This window comes from Falco punctatus (assembly GCF_963210335.1).
Source record: "Falco punctatus genome assembly, chromosome: 2".
Lineage (NCBI taxonomy): Eukaryota > Metazoa > Chordata > Aves > Falconiformes > Falconidae > Falco > Falco punctatus.
In genome coordinates, this window is record NC_137581.1 from 44,287,385 (window position 1) to 44,308,118 (window position 20,734).

The following is a 20,734-nucleotide window of genomic DNA, read 5'->3' on the forward strand; positions in this document are numbered from 1 at the left end:
CAGACTGCATCATGCTGTGAAAGCATCATTTCTGACAGCAGTTATTTCCACAAGAGGAGTGGGACAGATTCAGGCAGATCATTTTGATATGAGAAATCCTGCAGATCCATCTACATTTCCTTTCAATGTGGTCTTCAGAGTTCCCTTTAACCAGAGCATCTTACATGCCTTTATCCTTAAGTGTCATACCTCTAGAGCTAAGGCTGACTTTCAGACCCTAGATATCAAAATGTCCTCCTCACTTGGAAAGACTATTCAAAGAATGCTCAAGGTTGCTTGTGTCAGTAGCTGTCAAACCGAAACACAGAATCACAGAATGGTTTGGGTTGGAAGGGAATTTTAAAGATCATGTAGTTCCAACCACCCTGCCATGAGTAAGGACATCTTCCACTAGATTAGGTTGCTCAAAGCCTTGTTCAGCCTCTCCTTTAAAGGAGAGCAATAGTCAAATAGGTACCAGACTGAATCAAGGCCTTAAAGTAGTATATTCTACCAGAGCTGGAGGTACTTTGTTGGGTTGCTCAGAAGCGTGTCCGTTGTGGACATCTTTCAGACAGCTGTATGGATCTTTAGCTGTATCTTCACTAAAAACTGCAAGAGCTATTGTGGCTGAGGTAAATGCTTAGCTGAGCAGCTGTCATTGCTGTTAACTATTTGCATGAACAATCTGGAGACCCATCTCCAGGTTATTACAGATGTGTGACGTTACTGCTTAGATTCAAGTGTGAAGGCACAAATGTATTACCACGTGAAAATAAAAGGAGAGGTTGTTTAGGAATAAGAGAAACTGTCAGATGCTGCCCACACATATATTCACTACCACTCTCCTTCTCATCCCCTTAGAATTCTCCCAGGCAGGCCATGGGCTGTGCTGGCACTTGGCCATGGAGAGAACCAAGATGGCCCTGGGAGCAGAGCACTTCATGTGCTTGTGCACTGAGCCATGCAGCTGCAGATACACTTCAGATATAAAACCTCTGGTCTTGAGTGACAGAATCATCTGCAGGGTGAATTTATAGGTCTTCCACATATCTCAAAATACTCTGTTAAGTAACCTCTCATTTGTGTTAGTCCACATAGACTCTTGTTAATAAAAGTAAACAGCAGCGATTAATAAAAGCAGTGGTATGCATGAAGATAACTCCTTCCTACTATAAAGAAATCTCTCTAGCATACAGTTCTTAACCAGAAATGAAAACATCACATTTAGCACCCCTTGTGAAAAGAAATAAATGCCTTGTGACTATGTCATGCTGTAGGAAAACAAACCTCAGAATTTCATTCTTATGTGTGTAGTGAAGTAATTGTAGTTTTAGTACATAATTTTCTGCTAAAAACATCTAGGTTTATAAATAACTGGAGACATTAAACAGGACTTTATTCATTAAAAGAGGGTGTTTATTTTGAATGCTGTTACTCAAATTTGTCAGTACCGATGGCTGGTTTTAAAAATGGTTCACTTACCCAAAAACACTCCTCAAAAGCCTGACTGTATGGCAAATCTAGAAGCAGTACAAGGATTTTGCTCACTAAGAAGCTATGTACTGAGATGTTTCTTACCTAAACTTTTTGGGTTCTCTAATGCCATCCAAACATTATAAAGCTCAACATACAGTGTTAGATGAGTTTTTCCCACCACAGAATGGTCAATGAGCTTTTTATGAGAACATTACCGTTATGTGAGATTTGCATCATCTAGTCCGACACTACTGCAGTTTACCTGGGAAATGCTCCAAACAAAATTCGTAGAACAATATTTCTTTTTTTCTAAAAATGAACATTTTCTGACCTGTATTACAACCATTTAAAAGTTGTTTGGGTTTTTTTTCAAGTTGAAAAAGTAATTTTTTTCAGTTGGGACACTACACAGATGAGGTTTTAAGCCATCTGAAGCACTCCAATTAAAATCATTAAGCAATACTCTCCTAAATGCCTTTAAAAACCTGATCTGTGGTTGTTTAGCCTCACAGTGAGAGATCACAAATTTTTCATGTATTGTCTCTCCTAAAGAACATTTATTTGCAGAAGTTTTTATAACTCCCTCTCTTAACTATATGACTAAAAAAGAAAGTTTGACTTAAGCTTTAAAAATTAACCGTCTGCTTGAGGTTTTCATCTGTAATTTGCAGAGAAGGGATAGCTGCACTATACGCCTATATTATGCATTCAGTTTTATGTAAAAAACTTTCACATGTGCTATTTCCATTTTCTTACGGTAATATATGTGTGTGAACATAAAATGCAAAAAAATAACTCAAGATTTTACTTCAGTTTTCAACTTAATCACACAAATAAGAAATTAACAGAAAGGCACAATCCTTATTTCTTACAGCATTTGGGGTAAACAGTTCACTGAAGAAGAAACTTACTTTTTTTCAAATGGAATAGAAGTAGTAATAAAACCCAGTAATATATAAAACCATGTTTATCTAGTGTGTTGAGCGTAAGCATATTGTGCAGACCATCTAATAACAGAAGCTTCTCAACAGGTTAGTAGCTAGTATATTTAGACCAGAGATTTAAAAGGTGGCTTAATTGCCAAGATTCAAAAGGCTTTAAAAGTCAGACTGTGAAATGTTAATCTCCATTCTGCAGAACAATCAAGTCACCTAAAAATGTCTTGCTTACAATATCCAAACTACCTTGGCTTTAGATCCTGAGTAAAGTGAAATGAAACAAGCCAGTGGTTGCTATGAGCAATGTGTATGTATATGACAAACATATTCCATGGTACGTCCTGGATTCATACCTGGTTAGGTTTTGAAAGCATGATGGAATTAAGCAGAATCTCCTCTCAGACATTTGGGTTTCTTCTGGAAACCCAGGCACACAGAAAAAGCAGGAGCTGCATTGCTTTTCAGTGAATTCTCCAACCCAGACTTCTGGGGCTATGAATACATGATGTATCTCAAAGGGGACCTTCTCCACACTCAAGATGGAGCAGTCAGTGACCAGGAGTATGGAGCACAGCATGGTCTACACTTTTGTTTACACAACAGTGAAAACAGTCATTTATGCAGTTAAATAACTCCAGGGATATTAGATCATTTTGACGCAATCCATTTCTCTCAAGTGTTCACATGTTTTCACCCCAGAGCAAGTCATTGGAAGATTTCTTTTCATGTTTAGTGCTTTAGTACTTTAATACCTATCTGTATCATGAAAACTTAAAAGTATGGTTAATTAGAGATGGTCAAGAAGATCCTGTCTCTTCGGACGAAAGTTACAACCCTTGAGCTCAGGTATGAGAAGCTGGTTTGTCTAGACTCATAGATTGTGGTTTCAGAACCATAGTAAGACAGTTAAATCACTCTGTCACCAAATGGAGCAGTCTCATCCTTACTTCAGCTGTGGGTTTCCACTGTACATGGTAAATCAAGTTGCTTTGGTGATCCACGTGAAAAATAACCTTTAAAAAGACTCTATAGCTTCTATACAGATCAATGAAGTGTCCTATTTCTGTGGTCACAAATTTTCGAGTACCAACATAAATAGCAGGTTACCCATATGTGGTTAGGGAAGGATGATCTTTCAGCAACAGTTTTCACTTAGGTCAGCTGAAACAAAGTGTAAAGCTACACTGCCAGTTAAAACTGGATTAGGTTAAACTACTGTTTGATGGAAGTATAGGGTAATTTAAAGGTAGAACCTCCTGACTGTTGTATCCAAGGTGCTTGTTCAGAACATTTTCATAACAGGAACTGAAATGGTCAGTCTTCTTCCCAAAATTGAACTTTTGAAGGTATTTCTGCTTTACTTGGTCATTAGGTATGAGTTTATTATTGTTGTGCCTGGTAACTGTGTTCTTGCTCTGTTAAATGTATATATGCCTCTTCTGCAGTATTCTTTCAAAGTATATGAATTATTTCCTTCTATCTGCAATGGTGAAATAGCATAGTTATTGCAAATCTAATAAATCTGAAGTCTGCACATGCTTTGATAGTTCTATAGTCATATGTATGACAGAAAACACATCAAGTTCTACTGAATGACGTAGCAATCTAATTCCTGTATTTGACCATAAACAAAGAAAATTTCAACTGCTCCACATAGATCAGTCGTGTCACATTGTTTCAGAAGGTATACCTAGAATAGGTTCTGTTCTGTAGATGAAATTGAACCTTGAGCATGAATTTCTGGTTTAGCCATGAACACTGATGTTTATGCTTATCCATCACACTCTTTAAGGCATAAAGGAACTTTTATTATTGCTTCTCTAATAAGTTTGTGAGTCATTCTCTAAAACGATTGGTTTATGCTGTTAGGAAGTCCAGTAATCCAAGAAAAACTGACATATCAGTAAGTTGCAACACAGGAACCCAGGAAAAAAATAGTACAGCAATTGCATCATGAATAAAAATGTCACAGAAAATAAAACTCTTGAAAATTTTAAAATATCCTTGTAGTTTTTCATAAATGTTACTACTTTCCTTTTAAATAACTCTGACAACTAAGCAATTTGGCCAAAGCGTACATTTTTTTTCTTAGAATTAATGAATGCCTAGAAGGAACTGACAGTCATAATTTACAGTACAGAGCTTGCAAGGAACTTCCAGAAAATCTCTGGGGCAAAGGATGATGTTGCTTATTTGAAACAAGCGGATGATATGCAGCCAATTAAAGAAAAGGCTGATTTATTTTGTTGATCATTTCTGGATTAAATACTGGGAATGTTAAATAATTTGTGTTTGTGACACATGTAATTGCTTCATTCCATTTATAAAGTTTTAATACATTTGCTTTTGAACTCCTGACCTGTATTCAGTATTACATTTTTGCAGTCCATATGCAGAATTGCATTTTTCATAGTTGTTGATTTATGTGATAGTTTATATTGTACAAACTATTTAGTTAAGTCATGATAATGGCTTGTATAACATTGGTCTTCCAAGAAAATCTCTGTGGCTGTTTTAACAAACTAGATTATATACTGGTATTATATATGCATTAGTCTGAAATTTATTGTTGGAAACTGATGTTGGGGCTAAATATGAAAATACATTTAATTATATTAGAATTGCTGCTTGGAATCAGAATGTGTATGCTAAACATTTCAAATGCTCATATTCTGTAACTAAGAAAACAAAGAACAATTAAATGATATTGTGCTAGAAAAGCATGTCTTCATGATAAAACACTTTTCATACCTGGTTCACAAAATAAACTTGATCCCATGCGTTATCCTGGAATATAAAAAAAAAAAAAATGGCAAAAACACATTTACAATTTCTTCAGAAATTACATAGCTAAAAGGGAGAGGTGGTTCTTCCTTGTATTTGTTATTTTCAAAATTCTAAGTACAGTAGTATAAGAAGAGGTCATACGGAGTGAAGAGCATGTGCTGCTAGTAGTGATGCATACAACAAAGAAAGCCATGTTTTGATATACTAGGAGATATAAGGAACCGTACTTTGCTTATGAAATGAGCTCATTTTGCCTAGAAGAAACTGAGAGATAATAGAGGATTCTGATAACTTAAATTGTCCTTCAGAATAAAAAAAAAACCCAACATATTTTATGAAGATTTTGAATAGTACTTCTGTTTGTCTAAAATAAGATTTTGCATGCATCAGTTCATTCAGGCCCATTTATAAAAACCCCAATTCTTGAACATAATGAATGATCATTTGATACAATTACTCAAGCAGATTTTCATTGCCAGTATTTAGCTTTATAAAATGCATGTTTCGGCCAACATACAAGATTAATAGAGATTATCTGTTGCTATTACTGCATTTCCTATCCTCTTTCTACCAGTCTTTTAAATAAAGAAAAGACAACTTTGCTGCGTGTCAAGAATCAAATGGCAGTGGATTTGGAGAGACTTCTAAATCACCGTGAGGTAATCTTCCCGTTTTAGCATTACTGCCATAAGTGTGTTTTTTCTCTCCTCGGCCTTAAACCATGGGGGGAAAAAAATGGTTTACTTTGGTTTGATTTGTTGGGTTTTTTTTTTTTGGTCTGTGTCATTTTCAGAAACACAGGTGATCATATCAGCAGGCACTGGGGAGGCTCTCAGTTGTACTTTCAGTTGCTAAATTCTCTCAGATGACTTGGTCTCACTGTTCTTTCTTTTCTTATGCATACAACAGACATGCCTTGCAAGTGTTTAGTCTTTGCCAGGCATTTAGCAAGTATTTAGATAAATGTGATCAGATTGATACATGCATAATCTGAAAGGCCTGCATGTGCCACAGTATGCCCCGGTATCTCTCCCTGCTTTTCCCAGTCATTGAGACCAAAAGCCTGAACAAAGCATTGCACAATTCATTTCCTGTACACACATCTGAGTTTCTTTTCAACTCCAAAACAGGATTTGGGGAGAGGAAACGAGGTAGTCACACAGGTTTCATCCAGACAAGAGTCAGGGTACTTCTTTATCTACTTATCTGGGTTTCATTCAAGCAAGGAGTTACAGTGTTACTGAAATACACTCTCAGATCTAAAAGCATGCAAAATCTTGCCATTTAGACATAAATGCTTTATATAAGGATTCCTAAAAGGCTTTTATCAAGATTTCTCTAAACAATTTTAAGAGATTAACAAGTCAAGGAGTATGAGAGAAAAATCTTTCTGCAGATTAGATGTCTGAAACAAAAGATAGGAATAAACACAGTTTACTGAAGGAGTCCCATACACAAATGATCTGAAAAAGAGTGAATAGTAATATGGGAAGTTTTCTGAGGCTACAGAATACTGAAGATATAAAACCAAAAGCTAACCATGAGCAGCTGTTTAAATGATCTCCCAGAGCTGCTAAATGATTTTCAAGGATTTGCAGAGAAAATACAACATTAGTGAACAAAAATTATGCATATGAGGAAAAACAGCACAAGTTATATATATGCAGTAATGGGACCTAAATTCCCAGTTACCCGTGAAGAAAGATCATCACAGAGTCATTATATCAATAGTTCTCTGAAAAATTCCTTTCAATTCTCCAGCTGGAAAGAGAGAAGATGGGGAGATTACTTTCAAGGAATCTACCACTGTCCTAAATTATCTTGTCTGAGATTGCATTATCACTCATTCTGATACCATTATTTCCATAGAAAACTGACTCTCCATGCACTTCTTGAAGTCCTCTCACTCCACCTCCAAAATTCTTCCCTTCCATCTCCTTTCCTTGCTGTTCTCCCAGATTCCCTTCTTAGATCAGTAAACCAAAATCCATGTCATGAATTTGTCCAAACCAGTTTCTCTCTGCTGACCAGTTACAAAACCGTTTTTTGTTGAATGAAACCAAAACAATTTCACTGACAGCTTAGTCTACATGAGCGTCAACTTCAGTGAAAACTTACTAATTCTGTTCCCTGAGCGCAGATCTCAAATGTGAAATTATCACCTTAAAAGTAAAAAGAAAACAAGTGTTTAACTTGTTTAGTTTCTGCGCTGAATCACACTGCGTATTTGTCTGATGCAGTTTCCTCCTAGAATAGTTTTTGCATTTAGCTCTCTGAGTTGATTGTAGTGGTTATGAAGTTCCCTGCATAGAGATTAAAATAACCTAATTACAGAAGAGAGTAATTGAACATGCTTCCCAAAACTGCAGGTGTCGTTGACCCGGCAGGAGCATCTGTAGGTACATCAGAAGTAATCATTTGATAGCTCTTATTTCTGATGTCTGTATCCACATCATATATTTAAATTTCAAATTCAAGGCTGAGACAAAGACGTATGTTCTGTTTGGATTATATTTGGGTTTGCTTTTTTCTTTTGGTTTTTGGTCATTTTTTTTGTTCATATGAAACCCACTGGTCTCCTATTAATTTAACATAAAATATTTAAAGTATTTCTAGATAATTTATAAGCCTTATCATTATATTAATGCATTATCATATCATTATATTAATGATATGAAAAATACTCTGAGGAAACATGACTTAATTGTATAAGTATATAGTGAATTTTCTGAATTTCCAATATGATAGGCCCTTGGCAGGCTAATTTCAAATTAATTTCTTTCAAAATTTCCTGTTCCGATTTCTTCTCTCCCAAGTAGCGCTGCTGCCAAATAGTTCTGCTCTCAAAGTAGTTACGCTTTGGGTGCCTAGTTTTAGTAGTGTCATATCAACCAGCATGCATTGCAGCTGATTAAAACCAGTAGAAAGTGATAAAGGTAAAATTTAACAATGTTTTATAAGAAAACTGTAAAATTTTCTGCTTCGAAGCAATGCGACGTTGTTTACATCCAAACAACGTTAGCCCCTATGAGTACCCTCACGAACTCTTCCTGATATGCAGCAGTTTGCTTCTTTGTGTCATTTCACCACTTAACATTTTCAAACTGTGGCAAAGGGTGCAAGCAAGGCTGAGTGAGGCAGGCTTTGTAAAAAAGAAAGCAAATACTTGAGTCTAAAAGAGACTTCATCTTGAATGTTCCTCTGGATGTTAAAAAATTGATAAAAAATTTCCAAAATTATTACCGTTTTGTCAAATTTCTTATTATATGTTAAAACTAGGCCATATTAGTCACATTGTTTTACTTAACAGTGGTAACATTTTTTCAAGTCACCTATGCAGAAAAGGCTATAAATACTGGAAAAAAAAAAAAAAGAAAAAAAAAAAAAAACAAACACATTAGAAGTGGCATGTTTAGGGCAAGAAAATTACAAAATGCCAGTACAATGCACAAAAAAACCCTAAGAAACACAAAAATAAGCTGAAGTTGTTTTAGAAAATGTGTGAAAATAACAAGAAGCGTTTTGGGGGGGGCTATGTATGTATATGTTAAACTTCTGTCATTTCTGTTTATTCTTAATGTAGCCTTTTATTTTTTACTTTTAATGCAGTCTTCTTTCAATAGTTTTACAGTTTATGAATTTCTCTAAAAGGCAATTATCTCTTGTATTGAAGTCTTTGTATAGCATAGGACAATTTAGTTTGAGTTAGTCTTCAGTTACATTTTTTTGCTGTCTTAATAAAAAGGGGAAATATGCAGTAACATCACAGTTTCACAGTAATTATCCCTGCTAATAGAAAAAAACAATCCAAATTTTCTAATCTTGGGTTAATAAAGACTTAACTTCATTTAGACAAAGTATGTATTTTTAAATAAAGGTAACATGCTATCTGTAAACATAGATCTATGCAATTTGAAAAAATATGAATTATGGGATTATGTGTTCTGTACGTGCTATCCTGTAATATGATTACTATCAGTCTTGTTTAGTCATTGCACATACTAAACTGTCATGTCTTGTTAGGAATTACTTTGTTGCGCTCATGTTTGCAAGTAAAAACATTAGAATTCTGGAATAGATAAACCCAAGATATTCATAGTTCACATAAAATGAAGTTGAGGTATGTTCAAAATACAAGCAAAATGCCAAAACATTGTTAAGGCTGTCTTACAGTGACATGTTTCAATAAGTATAAAGTTTTGACTTAAGGTATTCCAGCCTGTGTGGTCTCAGACTGTATTAAATCTTTTTAGTGAAATGTTAGAGTTTGAGGGGTTGGGGTTTTTTTTGGTTTTATCACCTTGTAATATCAGATGGATTCATAATGCTTGCTTTGGAGGTAATTATGGCATTTTATACACTTTTTAAATAAAGAACTTATGCTCAAGCTTAATCTTACGTCCTTTTCACATATCTTAATTTTGGAAGAAAAAAACAATCTTGGAAGAATTTGTATAGGGCTCTTATGTGAGTTCTTTTATTACAGGAAAAAAATGACACTGGATATTCATGTAATAAAATAGTTCATTATTTCAAATTATGTAGACAGCTAATTTGATGATGATTATTTTATTTTGCTGTGGGAAATTAAAGTTAAAATTGGTCGTTTGACTATGCACATTCTTAAAAAGTTAGGTCCACCCATGAAAGAAAAATTGACGCTTTTTTTCCTAGGCTATATTCTTGGCCTAAATTCTTAATTGTTTCTTGGCCTGCTATTTCCTGGGTTTTTTTTTTCTGAATTAATTAGTAAATGAATATAGAAAACTTTTTAATCTAGGTTCTCATTTAGATCATTGAGAATCAGATGATGCAATAATATTTCTTATCTTCTTCATATGGATAAACTGAAACTTCAGTATTTGAGAGGGAATTCAATGGCATTATCGTGAATGATTCATACCCAGGATCATGCTAAGATTATATTCTTAGAGGTTCGTAATAAAGCTTTCACAGTGCTGCTGCCCACTTTGGTGTGTCAGAAGGAACTGGGGTACGCAATACTGTGATGCCGTTTGTAAACCCCTCAATGCACGATAGCGAGTACAGTTAGTACAGCCAAATTTTTGAGCTGATTTCAGACTGAGAAATTTTATATGTTTTGTCAAGATAAGCAGTGGGATTTTTAATTGTTTTCCCAGATCCATCAGAAGAGTCATAAAACATTGTTTGGAGGAACAATGGAGTCTCCCATTAATAACTTTCTAGTAAACAGTGTTTGGTTTTTTTTTAAAAAAGGGTATTTCAAATCCAGATTTTTTTTGCATTATTATTTGTAGTCTATGTTCTCTTTTTAATCTGAACTTTACACTTTTGACCCTCTGTCTTTTACTGTGGATAACTGAACCACACACAAAAAAAGACGACTTGTGATCTTGATTCTTCCCACTCTTTACTTCAGCACTTACCCCCAGATTTGGACCCTTGTTGCCCTAATGTCTTGGTATAGTCAGGGGCGCATGTTAGAAGGATGTTTCTTCAAAGCAAAAATCAAGATGAAATTACCCATTATGCCCAAGTTGAGGCAGTAGCTATAACCTCTTTGCTTCTGATTCTTCTCTCTCCTCTTGCACCAGCTCTGGCACATTTCTAATACTGCACAGGGACCATACAGATCACTAAACAGAAGCATAACCTGACCAAAAAAAGAATACCACAAAAGTGAATTGCTCTCTGTTATGTTAGCAATTTGAATTGCTTTTGGAAAGGGTCCAGCAAGAAAAAGAGCAAGTAAAAATATTTATATGTCAGTATTACTTACCTGTGAAAAAGAGGGCATTTTGTGTCCAAAACTGTGGAGTAGAGCACACCGAGCTTCTGTGGCATCCTTTATCTGCATCCAAACTTTATCCTTTCGTGCATGTAATGGGCATCTATAACTTAAAGGCACCAAAGTGCAGTTTGCTGTTAAGTGCTAAAGTTAAGTGGGATGAATCCACTAAATCTTTTTAGCTGAAGCTCTTGAACCATGATTCCTTTTATCTGGGATTTTTTTTTCCCTTCTCTTCCAACAGTCAGCCTTTGACTAAAAGAAATATTTACCGTGAGCTCTGTGATCTTGGCACTTCCATTGCCTTTCATGCTTGATGCAGTTGTTAGTATTTTGGAACATCAGAAGTGCAGTTTTAGACTTTATCCATTGGCTTGCAAGCTTCAGATGAAAACTTGGAAGGGCAGTCTGTCAGCACTCAGATGTTTGGCAAGAAGTTTTAGTAATCATTTTCTGAGGTTACATTTAAGAGGTTATAAATTTGCTATGCTTTGATGTATGACATTGTACTATCTCTTCAGATATTTAAAATGCAGACATATTATAGTAAAGAAACCAAATAATGCACACAAATAAATCAATTTATTTTAGTTTTTCCAATTCAAAGTACAGAATGTAGAAACAGATTTCTGAAATCTTGAAAATTAACAACCTGTTGTTTAGATTTTTGATGTGGAGTTCATAAGCCTTTGGGGGGGGGGGGAGCAGAACAGAGCCAGTATAACAAATGGAGGCATTCTTTTCATGTTTTAAATAGAAATATTCTAGGAGACGTGAGAAGAAACAGAAATGAGACAGTGGTGTAAGAAACACCAATAGAAGGCTTTAAATGGTACTCCTTTAAGTGCTAAGATCAGTTTCAGTTTATATGAATATAAGGGAGTCAATTTGCACTACTGTTTTTTAAAAAACTGCTTGTAATCACCTGTGTGCAGTGTAGTCTGGCAATACAGTAATTTTTAATCTATAAAAGTACAACAAATATTGTGAAACTATTTTAGTGAGAAATAAAAGGGTAAAATTTATGGCATAAACACTTCATATGAAGGCTGTTTACAATACTCATTATTTTCTTATAATGCAATTGTTTATGCAGACATGATCACTTATCAGCACATAAATATTGTATACTGGTTAAAATTATATGAAAACCTGCTGATATTTTACCTCCTTCACACATCTGTGCAATTGTGGTACATTAGCAGCTGTGCATACAAGTGATAGAATGTAAACTTGCTGAACTAGTCACCTGCCTTATTGGCACATTCATGTGTTACTGTGCCAAAGCTCTTCATGTGAAGTTAGTAACCAGAAACCAGGCTCTGGCTATCTGCTATGGGACAAATTAGAAAACGTGTAGTAGTAGTTTAAATAAACCTATTTTATATCAATTAGTTAAATGGATGTAGACACATGGGATTTAATTGCTATTTGGTTACTTAAATCTGGTTATCTTATGTCAGTAAATTGTTGTGTCGCTTGAATTGAGTGGTAAATCTTTCTAAATATGTGTACCTGAGTTGGTGTGAATCTTCAACTACAGCAGATTAAAATTTATTTCTGTTATCCATTGCAAGCTCCTATTATTTTAAAAACATATTAAAGTTTAAAAAACTCTTATTGAGTGATTCTTGCTGAGAATAGTCTACCAGGTTAATATTAAAATGCTAATTGCCTAAGTGACTGTTATGTTGAATTTATTTTCCAATTGGCAGGTCAGAAGCTTTCCAAATCCGATGTGTAACTCCCCATTTATGAGTAAACCTGATGTTTATCTTTTCCCCCTTTCCAGGTTTTCGCAGTTTCTTAACAATATGTCAAAATAATCCCGTTTAATAATTAAGTATTTCTCTGCCTTTCACCACATTTGTGAACACCTCACAAATATTATTCTCAGAATTTAAAGCAGCAAAGTATCACTACCCATTTTGCAGAAGCAACAACCGCAATGAAAGAAATGGTGTTTTATCCAAAACTCCCCAGAGTTTGTGGTAGAGGTTAAGAGTTCACGTGTCCTAATGCAATACCTTAATCACAACCATTCTTCCCTTATGTGTTTAAGTTCAAAAACCTGAAAAGAAAATCTCCTTAGTGTTTTTCCTAACTAGACAAACATTAATTCTTTTCTCCAAGTCATCTTCTTATATATAAACTGATTTTAATTTGAAAGTAGTATCAGAAGCAAATCATGTTTTCACTTTGTATTGTTCTCAGAATTTAAATTTACATTCATTTTTTTTAATCCACATCTCCTGAAAAAAGGTCACTTTTCAAAGTCCTGTGAGTCTCTTAAAAATGAAATCTAATTTTTTTTTTTAATTTGAACTGTAGAATGGATATTATTTATATTTTATATTACGTTTTCTGGAAAGAAAAGAGGGGAAAAAAATCACAGTAGGCTGGAGCGCTTATGTGAATGAGATTAAAAATGTAGCTTATTTTGTCCAAGGAAACAGAGGATCTGATGGGGTGCAAGAAAAGGAGAGAAACATAAGGCAGCATTGTGAAGGTAATAAGTAAGGACAGAGAAAAAGAGAACAAGTGAGAGAGAGAAAGGTGAAGTTAAGAACAGAAAATAGTTACTTCATTATCTTTAAAATGTAGAAAACCTGACTTCTTTTGTTTTTTAATAAGTGGTTGCCAAATGCATTTTCCACGTGTGTGTAAGACTGGAGAGAGCCCACGTGATCAAGCAGGTAGAACAGTTACTAATTAGTCCTATTAGGATATGCATAGTTTGTTAATCGCTCTAAGAGTTTTCCAAGAGCTTCTACAAATCAGGCTAAGGTTCCTGAGGATTTATATAAATCTTGATGAATGTTAGACTTTAAACATGGCCACATGAATTATCAGAAGCATTTGCAATTCCATGACATTGTTCCAAAATTTTCTTTCCAGTGTTTGAGAATCTAGTAGTGTCTGTGCTTGCACATACTCATCTAATGTCATGTCCTGCACAAAACCTTATTAATTCTCAATAATTATCCCATTACCTGGCCCACAAAAATGAAAGAAAAGACAGGTGTTTTTATTCTTCTTTTCCTCTGTTGAGGCCAAGCAAGGTCTCCTGAAGTATCTGTGCTTTACCTTACTTTGACCGGTTACTCCTATATTCTCATGTTTATCTTTCTTCCTTTTGTATTACCCTTGGGGAATGCCCCTCACTGCTAAATTCTCTACACCCACAGTTTCATTCTCTCTCAGCCATGACCTTGAGGTTTCCAGATGAGTCTTCAGCATGTCATTATTACTCATACTTTTAAGTATGGCTAATAGTATCCTTAACTGTAATTAAGTCATGCTGAAGATTGACTAGAAGCAACCTAGGAATGAAAGCCAATGTGTTGGATATAGGAACCTGGAGAGCAGCAACAGCTGCCATCTGCAAAAAACAGAGGTAGAGAGAAGTTCAGAGGCTCATAAAAAGCTTTGGAGTCATCAGAGGGAGGGCAGTACGTGTTTAATCAGGGGTGGAAGCTTAGTGGATAAAAGAAGAAAACTGCTTTGTTGGGGGAGAGGGGAAGGAAGGGGTATCTGCAGGGGTTGGGAAGACATGACTGAGAAGAAGTGATTGGTAACAGGTGCCTTCAAACAGTCTCTAGCTCTGCCTCTTTCCCCTCTTTTCTGTGTAAAAGATTGTACATGATAACGTCAAAATTATTTGTGTTTCTAAAGTGAATGACTTCCTGCTCATCTATGTGCTGCAACTTGTTTTATATAAAAAAAATGCTGATGTACAATGCTTAGCTCTCTTTTTAAATGTTAAGCCACAGAGTAATTATCATTTTTCTTATGCTACGTTTATGTTCCAAGATTCTAGTTTCTATTAATGTTCTGCATGTTTTCTAAGTAGATTACAGGGACATTTCTGCATCACAAGTAAGCCCTGGAGCTATTCTCAGCTTAAAGCTTGGAGAAACAAAGTGACATTTACATTGCTAAATGAGTGTTGAGAAGTTTCTGGCTCTTTTTTTACAAGGAAAAATGTGCTTCTAAGCAGTATTTCTCATTTTTGTTACTTGTTTTGTTGCTGTCAAGCTTTAATAAAACTTGAATTCCAAATAGTACTGAATGTAGGAAGAGGGGGGACTTTACAGCTGAGTGCGTTCATTCTTTTCTTGGAGCTGTATTATTCAGAATGTCTTACTAGTTTTCACATATATTATTTAAAGAATTATCCTTCTATTGACAGTGTTATAACTAAACAATTGCATTTGAAATGGTGATTTCTACTGAGCAATTTATTTTTTTGTAGAATCTTAGAAATCTTATGCTAACAGGGTTTAGTAATGTCAGTTAATATAAGTCAAATCTAAATACATTTTTTGCTCTTAAGAAATAGGAAGTTTCAAAGAAGTTTCATAGGCAAAATGCAACTTACTTATGGATTATGGGATGAAATTGGCATGTGTATTTTAAATTACACGGTTTTTAGAGAGCCAGAATCAGTTAAAGTGATAATCACTTAAACAAGAAATTGTTGGCTGTTGAGCAATCTGAAATTGTTCAGATTTTCTGAATATTTAGCCAATGCTCTGTTGTGTTCATTTTTCCTGTATTGGCTATGAATATTTCCATCACATTCTGCTGCTTATCTAGCAGTGTAAAAATTTTAATTCTGTTCAGTTTATGGTAACATTTGAATATTATCAAGTGGAAATTGAATTTAAATACTCTGTAAGAAAAAACAGGGAGAATCAAACTAAAATGTTACCCTCTCAGAAAACACAGGAACTTCTACATAATAATTTATGGGAATAAGGCTGTTTTGACGTTTTAGTATTTTTAGCATCTGTCTCCTGTAAGTAGAACTTACTCAAGAAAGCATACTTTTTATTAAACTTGAATTTGAGTAAATTAATGTCACAATGGATCAGATTAAAAAAAATTTGGGGGGATATAGTCCTAGTTATAATTGCAAATCATTTCTGATCTTCAATACAAAATGCAAAAAAACTTTCAGAATTTCACATGCAAGTTCAACTCCTAAGAATTACAACTGAAATAGGCAGAGATTCTTATGTATTTAAAAAGACAGTAGCTGTTCATTGCAATGACTGGGCCATTTTATTGTTGCCATAGTTCTAATGCATTCACTTTATAAAACTGGAATTAGTTTGTAGACCGTACAGTCACAGATCTGTCAGCTTATTTTATGTTTTTATGTGCACTGGGAAACAGAGAACTCCTGAATTAAGTGTAGTGCAGAGAAGCTATCAACATTCTGCATATGGTCTGGCATCTTTCCACCACCCAGTTATCAGGTTCATTTGTTTGATCAGTACATTTCATACTGTCTTCCAGTTTCCAGCTTTACAGTGTGTATCCGTGTGCCTAAGATGGCCATATGTGCAAAGCTCACACCAGAATTCTTGCTGACTTTTCATATTTCCACTACAGCTGCAATTGAGGATGCAACTCTGTCAAGTACACTCTGCCTTACATGAGGGATTAAACCATGACTTGTGATGTTTTCTCAATTGCATAGGTGGTTGTTAAAGTCTTTGAGCTCTGTTATGCCTGTAGGTTCTACTCCTGATAGGCACAAGTCGAGAGCTTTCCACTATTGAAGCTGAACTTGCACCATTTGTGCCACTGCATCCTGTCCATCTGCAGGCATTATTAGTGGAATGGACTGACTTACCGTTTGCTTCATTTTGCTGTCTCATCAGAATGGAGCTTCTGTAGTGTCTTTATACTATTTCACACTTTGTCATCATTAATATTAATGTCCAGTATTGTTAATTCTATGCTAAAAGTGTTGGCCTTTTTTCCACTTTCAGCCAACAAAGGGAGACAAGTAATTCATTCCGGGTTATAGGCTATAGCCCTTCTGCTGTGTGTCTCTAGCTGTTTGGCAGAAATAAATCCCATGAAGAACAGTTCTAAAGTAATTCTTTGTGTGAACAGCCAGTACTTCTACAGAGCGTTCTAGATACTACTTTTGCTCAAGAGTCTCATTCCTTGGTAATGACACATATATGTCTCCTTTCTCTTAAGTGCACTCCGAAGTTAGAGTACCATACTCAAACTTTTTTCTTCAAAGTGCTGTATGCAAGTCATTGCATATATTGAAAGGTGGACCTAGGTTCGATTTCAGTCCTCTGCTCTGTTGTTTTCCAGAAATATGGCAGAGGCTTGGTGTTCTATGCCAACAATCTGTACAGAAGACTCTGTTTGTTTGCCTCCATTTTAACTGGAGCACTCCAATGATATAAAAGAGTACTGCCAGTGTAAAGATGATCTGAGAAGTCGTTTATTAAGTCAAGTGACAAAGTAGCAGAGATAGATCTTGCCTAATTTTAAAAATCTGTAGTATAGATGACTACATCTGAAAATTTTCTAGGGATTTGTAGTCAGAAAAGAAAAAAAGGCACTATTGTGGTATTATTTGCCATATCCTCATGTAAAATCAGCAAAATCAATTGTAACCTATGAATTTCTCAACAACAGCTATATAGAGGAATCAGACAAGCTAGTTTGCCTGGGTTTAAACATTATTACTGAAGATATCTAAAGGTCAACATGAGGAAATCCAAACAAGTATCTGATCACATGTTCTTGTTCCAAAGCTGAGCTGCAACCAGAGTTCTCACAGAGATCCCTCTCCATCTTAGTATCAGCTGTTAATGACACAGCTTTAACTTTTTAACACACCTTTACTTTCACAGGAAATCACAGCAGGAATCTAAGAGGAATGCAAATAAGAAAATGCACAGACTTCATAGAAGACGTTATCCTTAGTATTTTCTCTGCCATCACTTTATATGCCCATCAAGCTTGACCCTACTGAACACCCTGAGACAGAAAACTGTGAAAACGGTTCCTCCTAAACCACCCTGCCCTACCGTTTTCCAGATTGAGATCACTTTCTTTCAAGAAGGAGTTACAGCAAGTATAAAATTACCTTTTTTTTTTTTTTCCTCAGAATCCTCCACGAACATTTTTGTATTGAACATGAACTTTTAATTCTTGAGAGACTGAGAAATCATTTCTGAAATATGTTCTTTACAAAACACTACCAAATGGATATAGCATTCTTAAATGCTACTTTAGGTTTCTCAGATCACTATTCTTTAACATACCCATAACCTCACTTTCTGAACTCTGCTTTTCCCTGTACTGACTTGTTGTTTGAAGACAATAGCTGTCTAAATGGGAGGATACGTGCATGTGAAGACAGATTACATTGACTTAGCACAAACATGTTTTTCATCCCAGTATGGCTGTCTTCCCTCACTTGCATGTTCTATTCTAGCTATTGTTTTTGTTGTTTTAGAAGTTATTAGAAGTTATTTTAGAAGTTAATATAGCCAGAACAGTCACCAGATTGCTAAACGCAAACCTACTATTTGGCTCCCACATTGAGAAGAGTCCAGTCTCCGGACTCAAGGGGTAATGCACTAAGGCTCTCATGAAGCGTTTTTTTTTCCAGTCCCCTCTGTGCAAGGGGGGCTGAACAGTCAACTGTTCTTGGACATAAAGACAGTAATCTCTCAAGTTTCTCCAGACTGGATACGTATTTTTATTTTGAGTTATAATTTAACCACATGGGGACCATATGGCAGTTAAAGTGAGGAGTACAAGCTTTCCAAAGGAGATCCTGAATATGCATGCTTTACTTTAACAGTACAGAAGATTTGCAGATCGGGGGTGGGGACACACATCTGAAATAATTAACTTAGTGCTTGACTCACAAATTCTGACAGACCTTAAATTTTGATCAGCACCTTTGAGGGAGACAGACCTCTGTTTTTATCCCTCCTTCAGCTGATTTTTCTGGGTTTGTCAGTGAGATTGGTTTTCTTGATTAAAAATCATAGTATTTAGTGCCTTTTCTGTGTTTCCATTCTTTTACTGTGAATTTATGCTGTTTTCTTCTCTGGGAATGCTTGTCAGTCATCAGAATTCAGTGGTGCTGCCAGAACCTGATATATTTTCTAGGACAGCAATTTCTTGTTTAGTTTCCACGGTACAAGTTCTCTGCTTCAAAATGGAGTTCTAATACAAGGTGAAGATTGCAATAATAAATTCTGTATGTAAAGCTAGAAGTAGAGTACTATTTATCATGGTAAAGGCACAGTTAACTGTATGTGCTATTGTTAGGGTCACTTTTGCTTTAGAGGGTATTTATCTGAGTGCATTAGCTTTACTGCATGAGAAAGGAGCCAGATGGATCTGACACCCATTGGCTGCTTCTGTGATGATTTTAGTGATATCAAAAAACATTAAATTTACCACCAGAATGACTTATCTTAAGGCCAGAAAGGTAAATGTCTCTTCCTACTGAGTATTTCCAACTGTTCAGTTAGATCTATGTAAAGTTTCTTTTCAAGATCACTGTATGGAGATTATTTGAAGGTACAAGACATCCCTGCCATAAGAACATAAGAATTGACATTGATGTAATTGATTCCTGTAAGCCAGTTGCTTTTTCTTGAGACTGTTATTTTGCATCTCCTTCCAGAGCATGATATATAAATATACATATCATTTTAACTGCTTATAAAAATTTACATATTTATTATAATTGTACACATATATAATGTTAAGTGCCTTTGCAAGCTTTCAAGCGCACAGAGATGATTCTTTCTTGCTTTGATTATAGTTAGATGACCGAGACAGTAAGAAGAAAAATCTTTATACTTCTTGACAATCCACTGAAAAGAAATGGAATTACTATCTTGATAAATATCTGTTCTGCTTAATGTGGGAATTTTTTTTATATACTTCAGTTATTTACTTGATAAAACAGCATTCCTTTTTATGCCTCAATCCTTTTCCGTATCAGGCAAATATTTTTCATTTTGTTTTGATTATGTAAGTTATGATTTTGTTATAATATTTATTATTATACTGATTTTCAATTTTTTTAGTACTGAATTAGGAAAATATGATGCTTTTCTGGTGCATGTATGTTGAACATGTATCAAGGACAACAAAACCAATGTTAACAGAGATCCTTTTATAGCATCTCTAACTCAAAATACATTTATATTTTATATCGGGCATGCTTTATTTTTGCATTTGCTCATCTCTATCTTCTAGTTGCATTGCTAGTTGAAGGAATCAAATTTTACCCTTCATATTCCCAAACTGATCATCAGTCTCCATTTTTCTAGATACTATTTCAGTTATCCATAATAAACAGTTTAAAACAATTTTAAATAAAACCTAACTTATTTTTACTTGCTTAAAGATCAAACATTGTCATAAGAATCTCAGATTCTTCTGGAATATGAGTAATATGAGCAGATAGCATCCAACTATTTTGCCTTTTTTACTTTACCTTTTAAAAATGGTTGACACTTCTTTGATTTGGTTCTTTTAACACTGCTTTAAAGCCTGACGATTTTAATATGATACACAGTTTTTGCAGACTGTAGGAGTTCCACAACAGCAGCATTGATAGCATTCAGCCTAATAAATTAACAAGGTAGAATTAGGGAAAAATCCCCAAACATAAAACATTTTAATTAATGAACATATAGCAGCCTTTCAGTACTTGAAGGGGGCTGATAAGAAAGATGGGGACAGACTTTTTAGTAGGGCCTGTAGCGATAGGATAAGGGGTAATGGTTTTAAACTGAAAGAGAGCAGATTTACATTAGATGTTAGGAAGAAATTCTTCGCTGTGAGGGTGGTGAAGTGCTGGCAAATGTTGCCCAGAGAAGCTGTGGATGCCCCATCCCTGGCAGTGCTCAAGGCCAGGCTGGATGGGGCTTTGAGCAACCTGGTCTGGTGGAAGGTGTCCCTGCCCGTGGCAGGGGGTTGGAACTAG

The 20,734-nt window shown here is 35.2% G+C and overlaps 1 protein-coding gene across 5 annotated transcripts in view; it reads left to right on the forward strand.

Annotated features, from left to right (window-relative positions):
* PIBF1 (progesterone immunomodulatory binding factor 1) overlaps positions 1 to 20,734 on the forward strand; it is a 129,981-nt gene that overhangs the window by 92,211 nt on the left and 17,036 nt on the right. For all 5 annotated transcript variants that reach the window (XR_013925854.1, XM_080374404.1, XM_080374407.1 and 2 more), the window contains one exon: positions 5,758 to 5,842. Coding sequence is in view for 4 of the 5 variants with exons in the window: in XM_080374404.1 (XP_080230530.1) it covers positions 5,758 to 5,842 (85 nt within the window). In the remaining variant the exon portion in view is untranslated. The remainder of the gene's footprint in view (positions 1 to 5,757; positions 5,843 to 20,734) is intronic.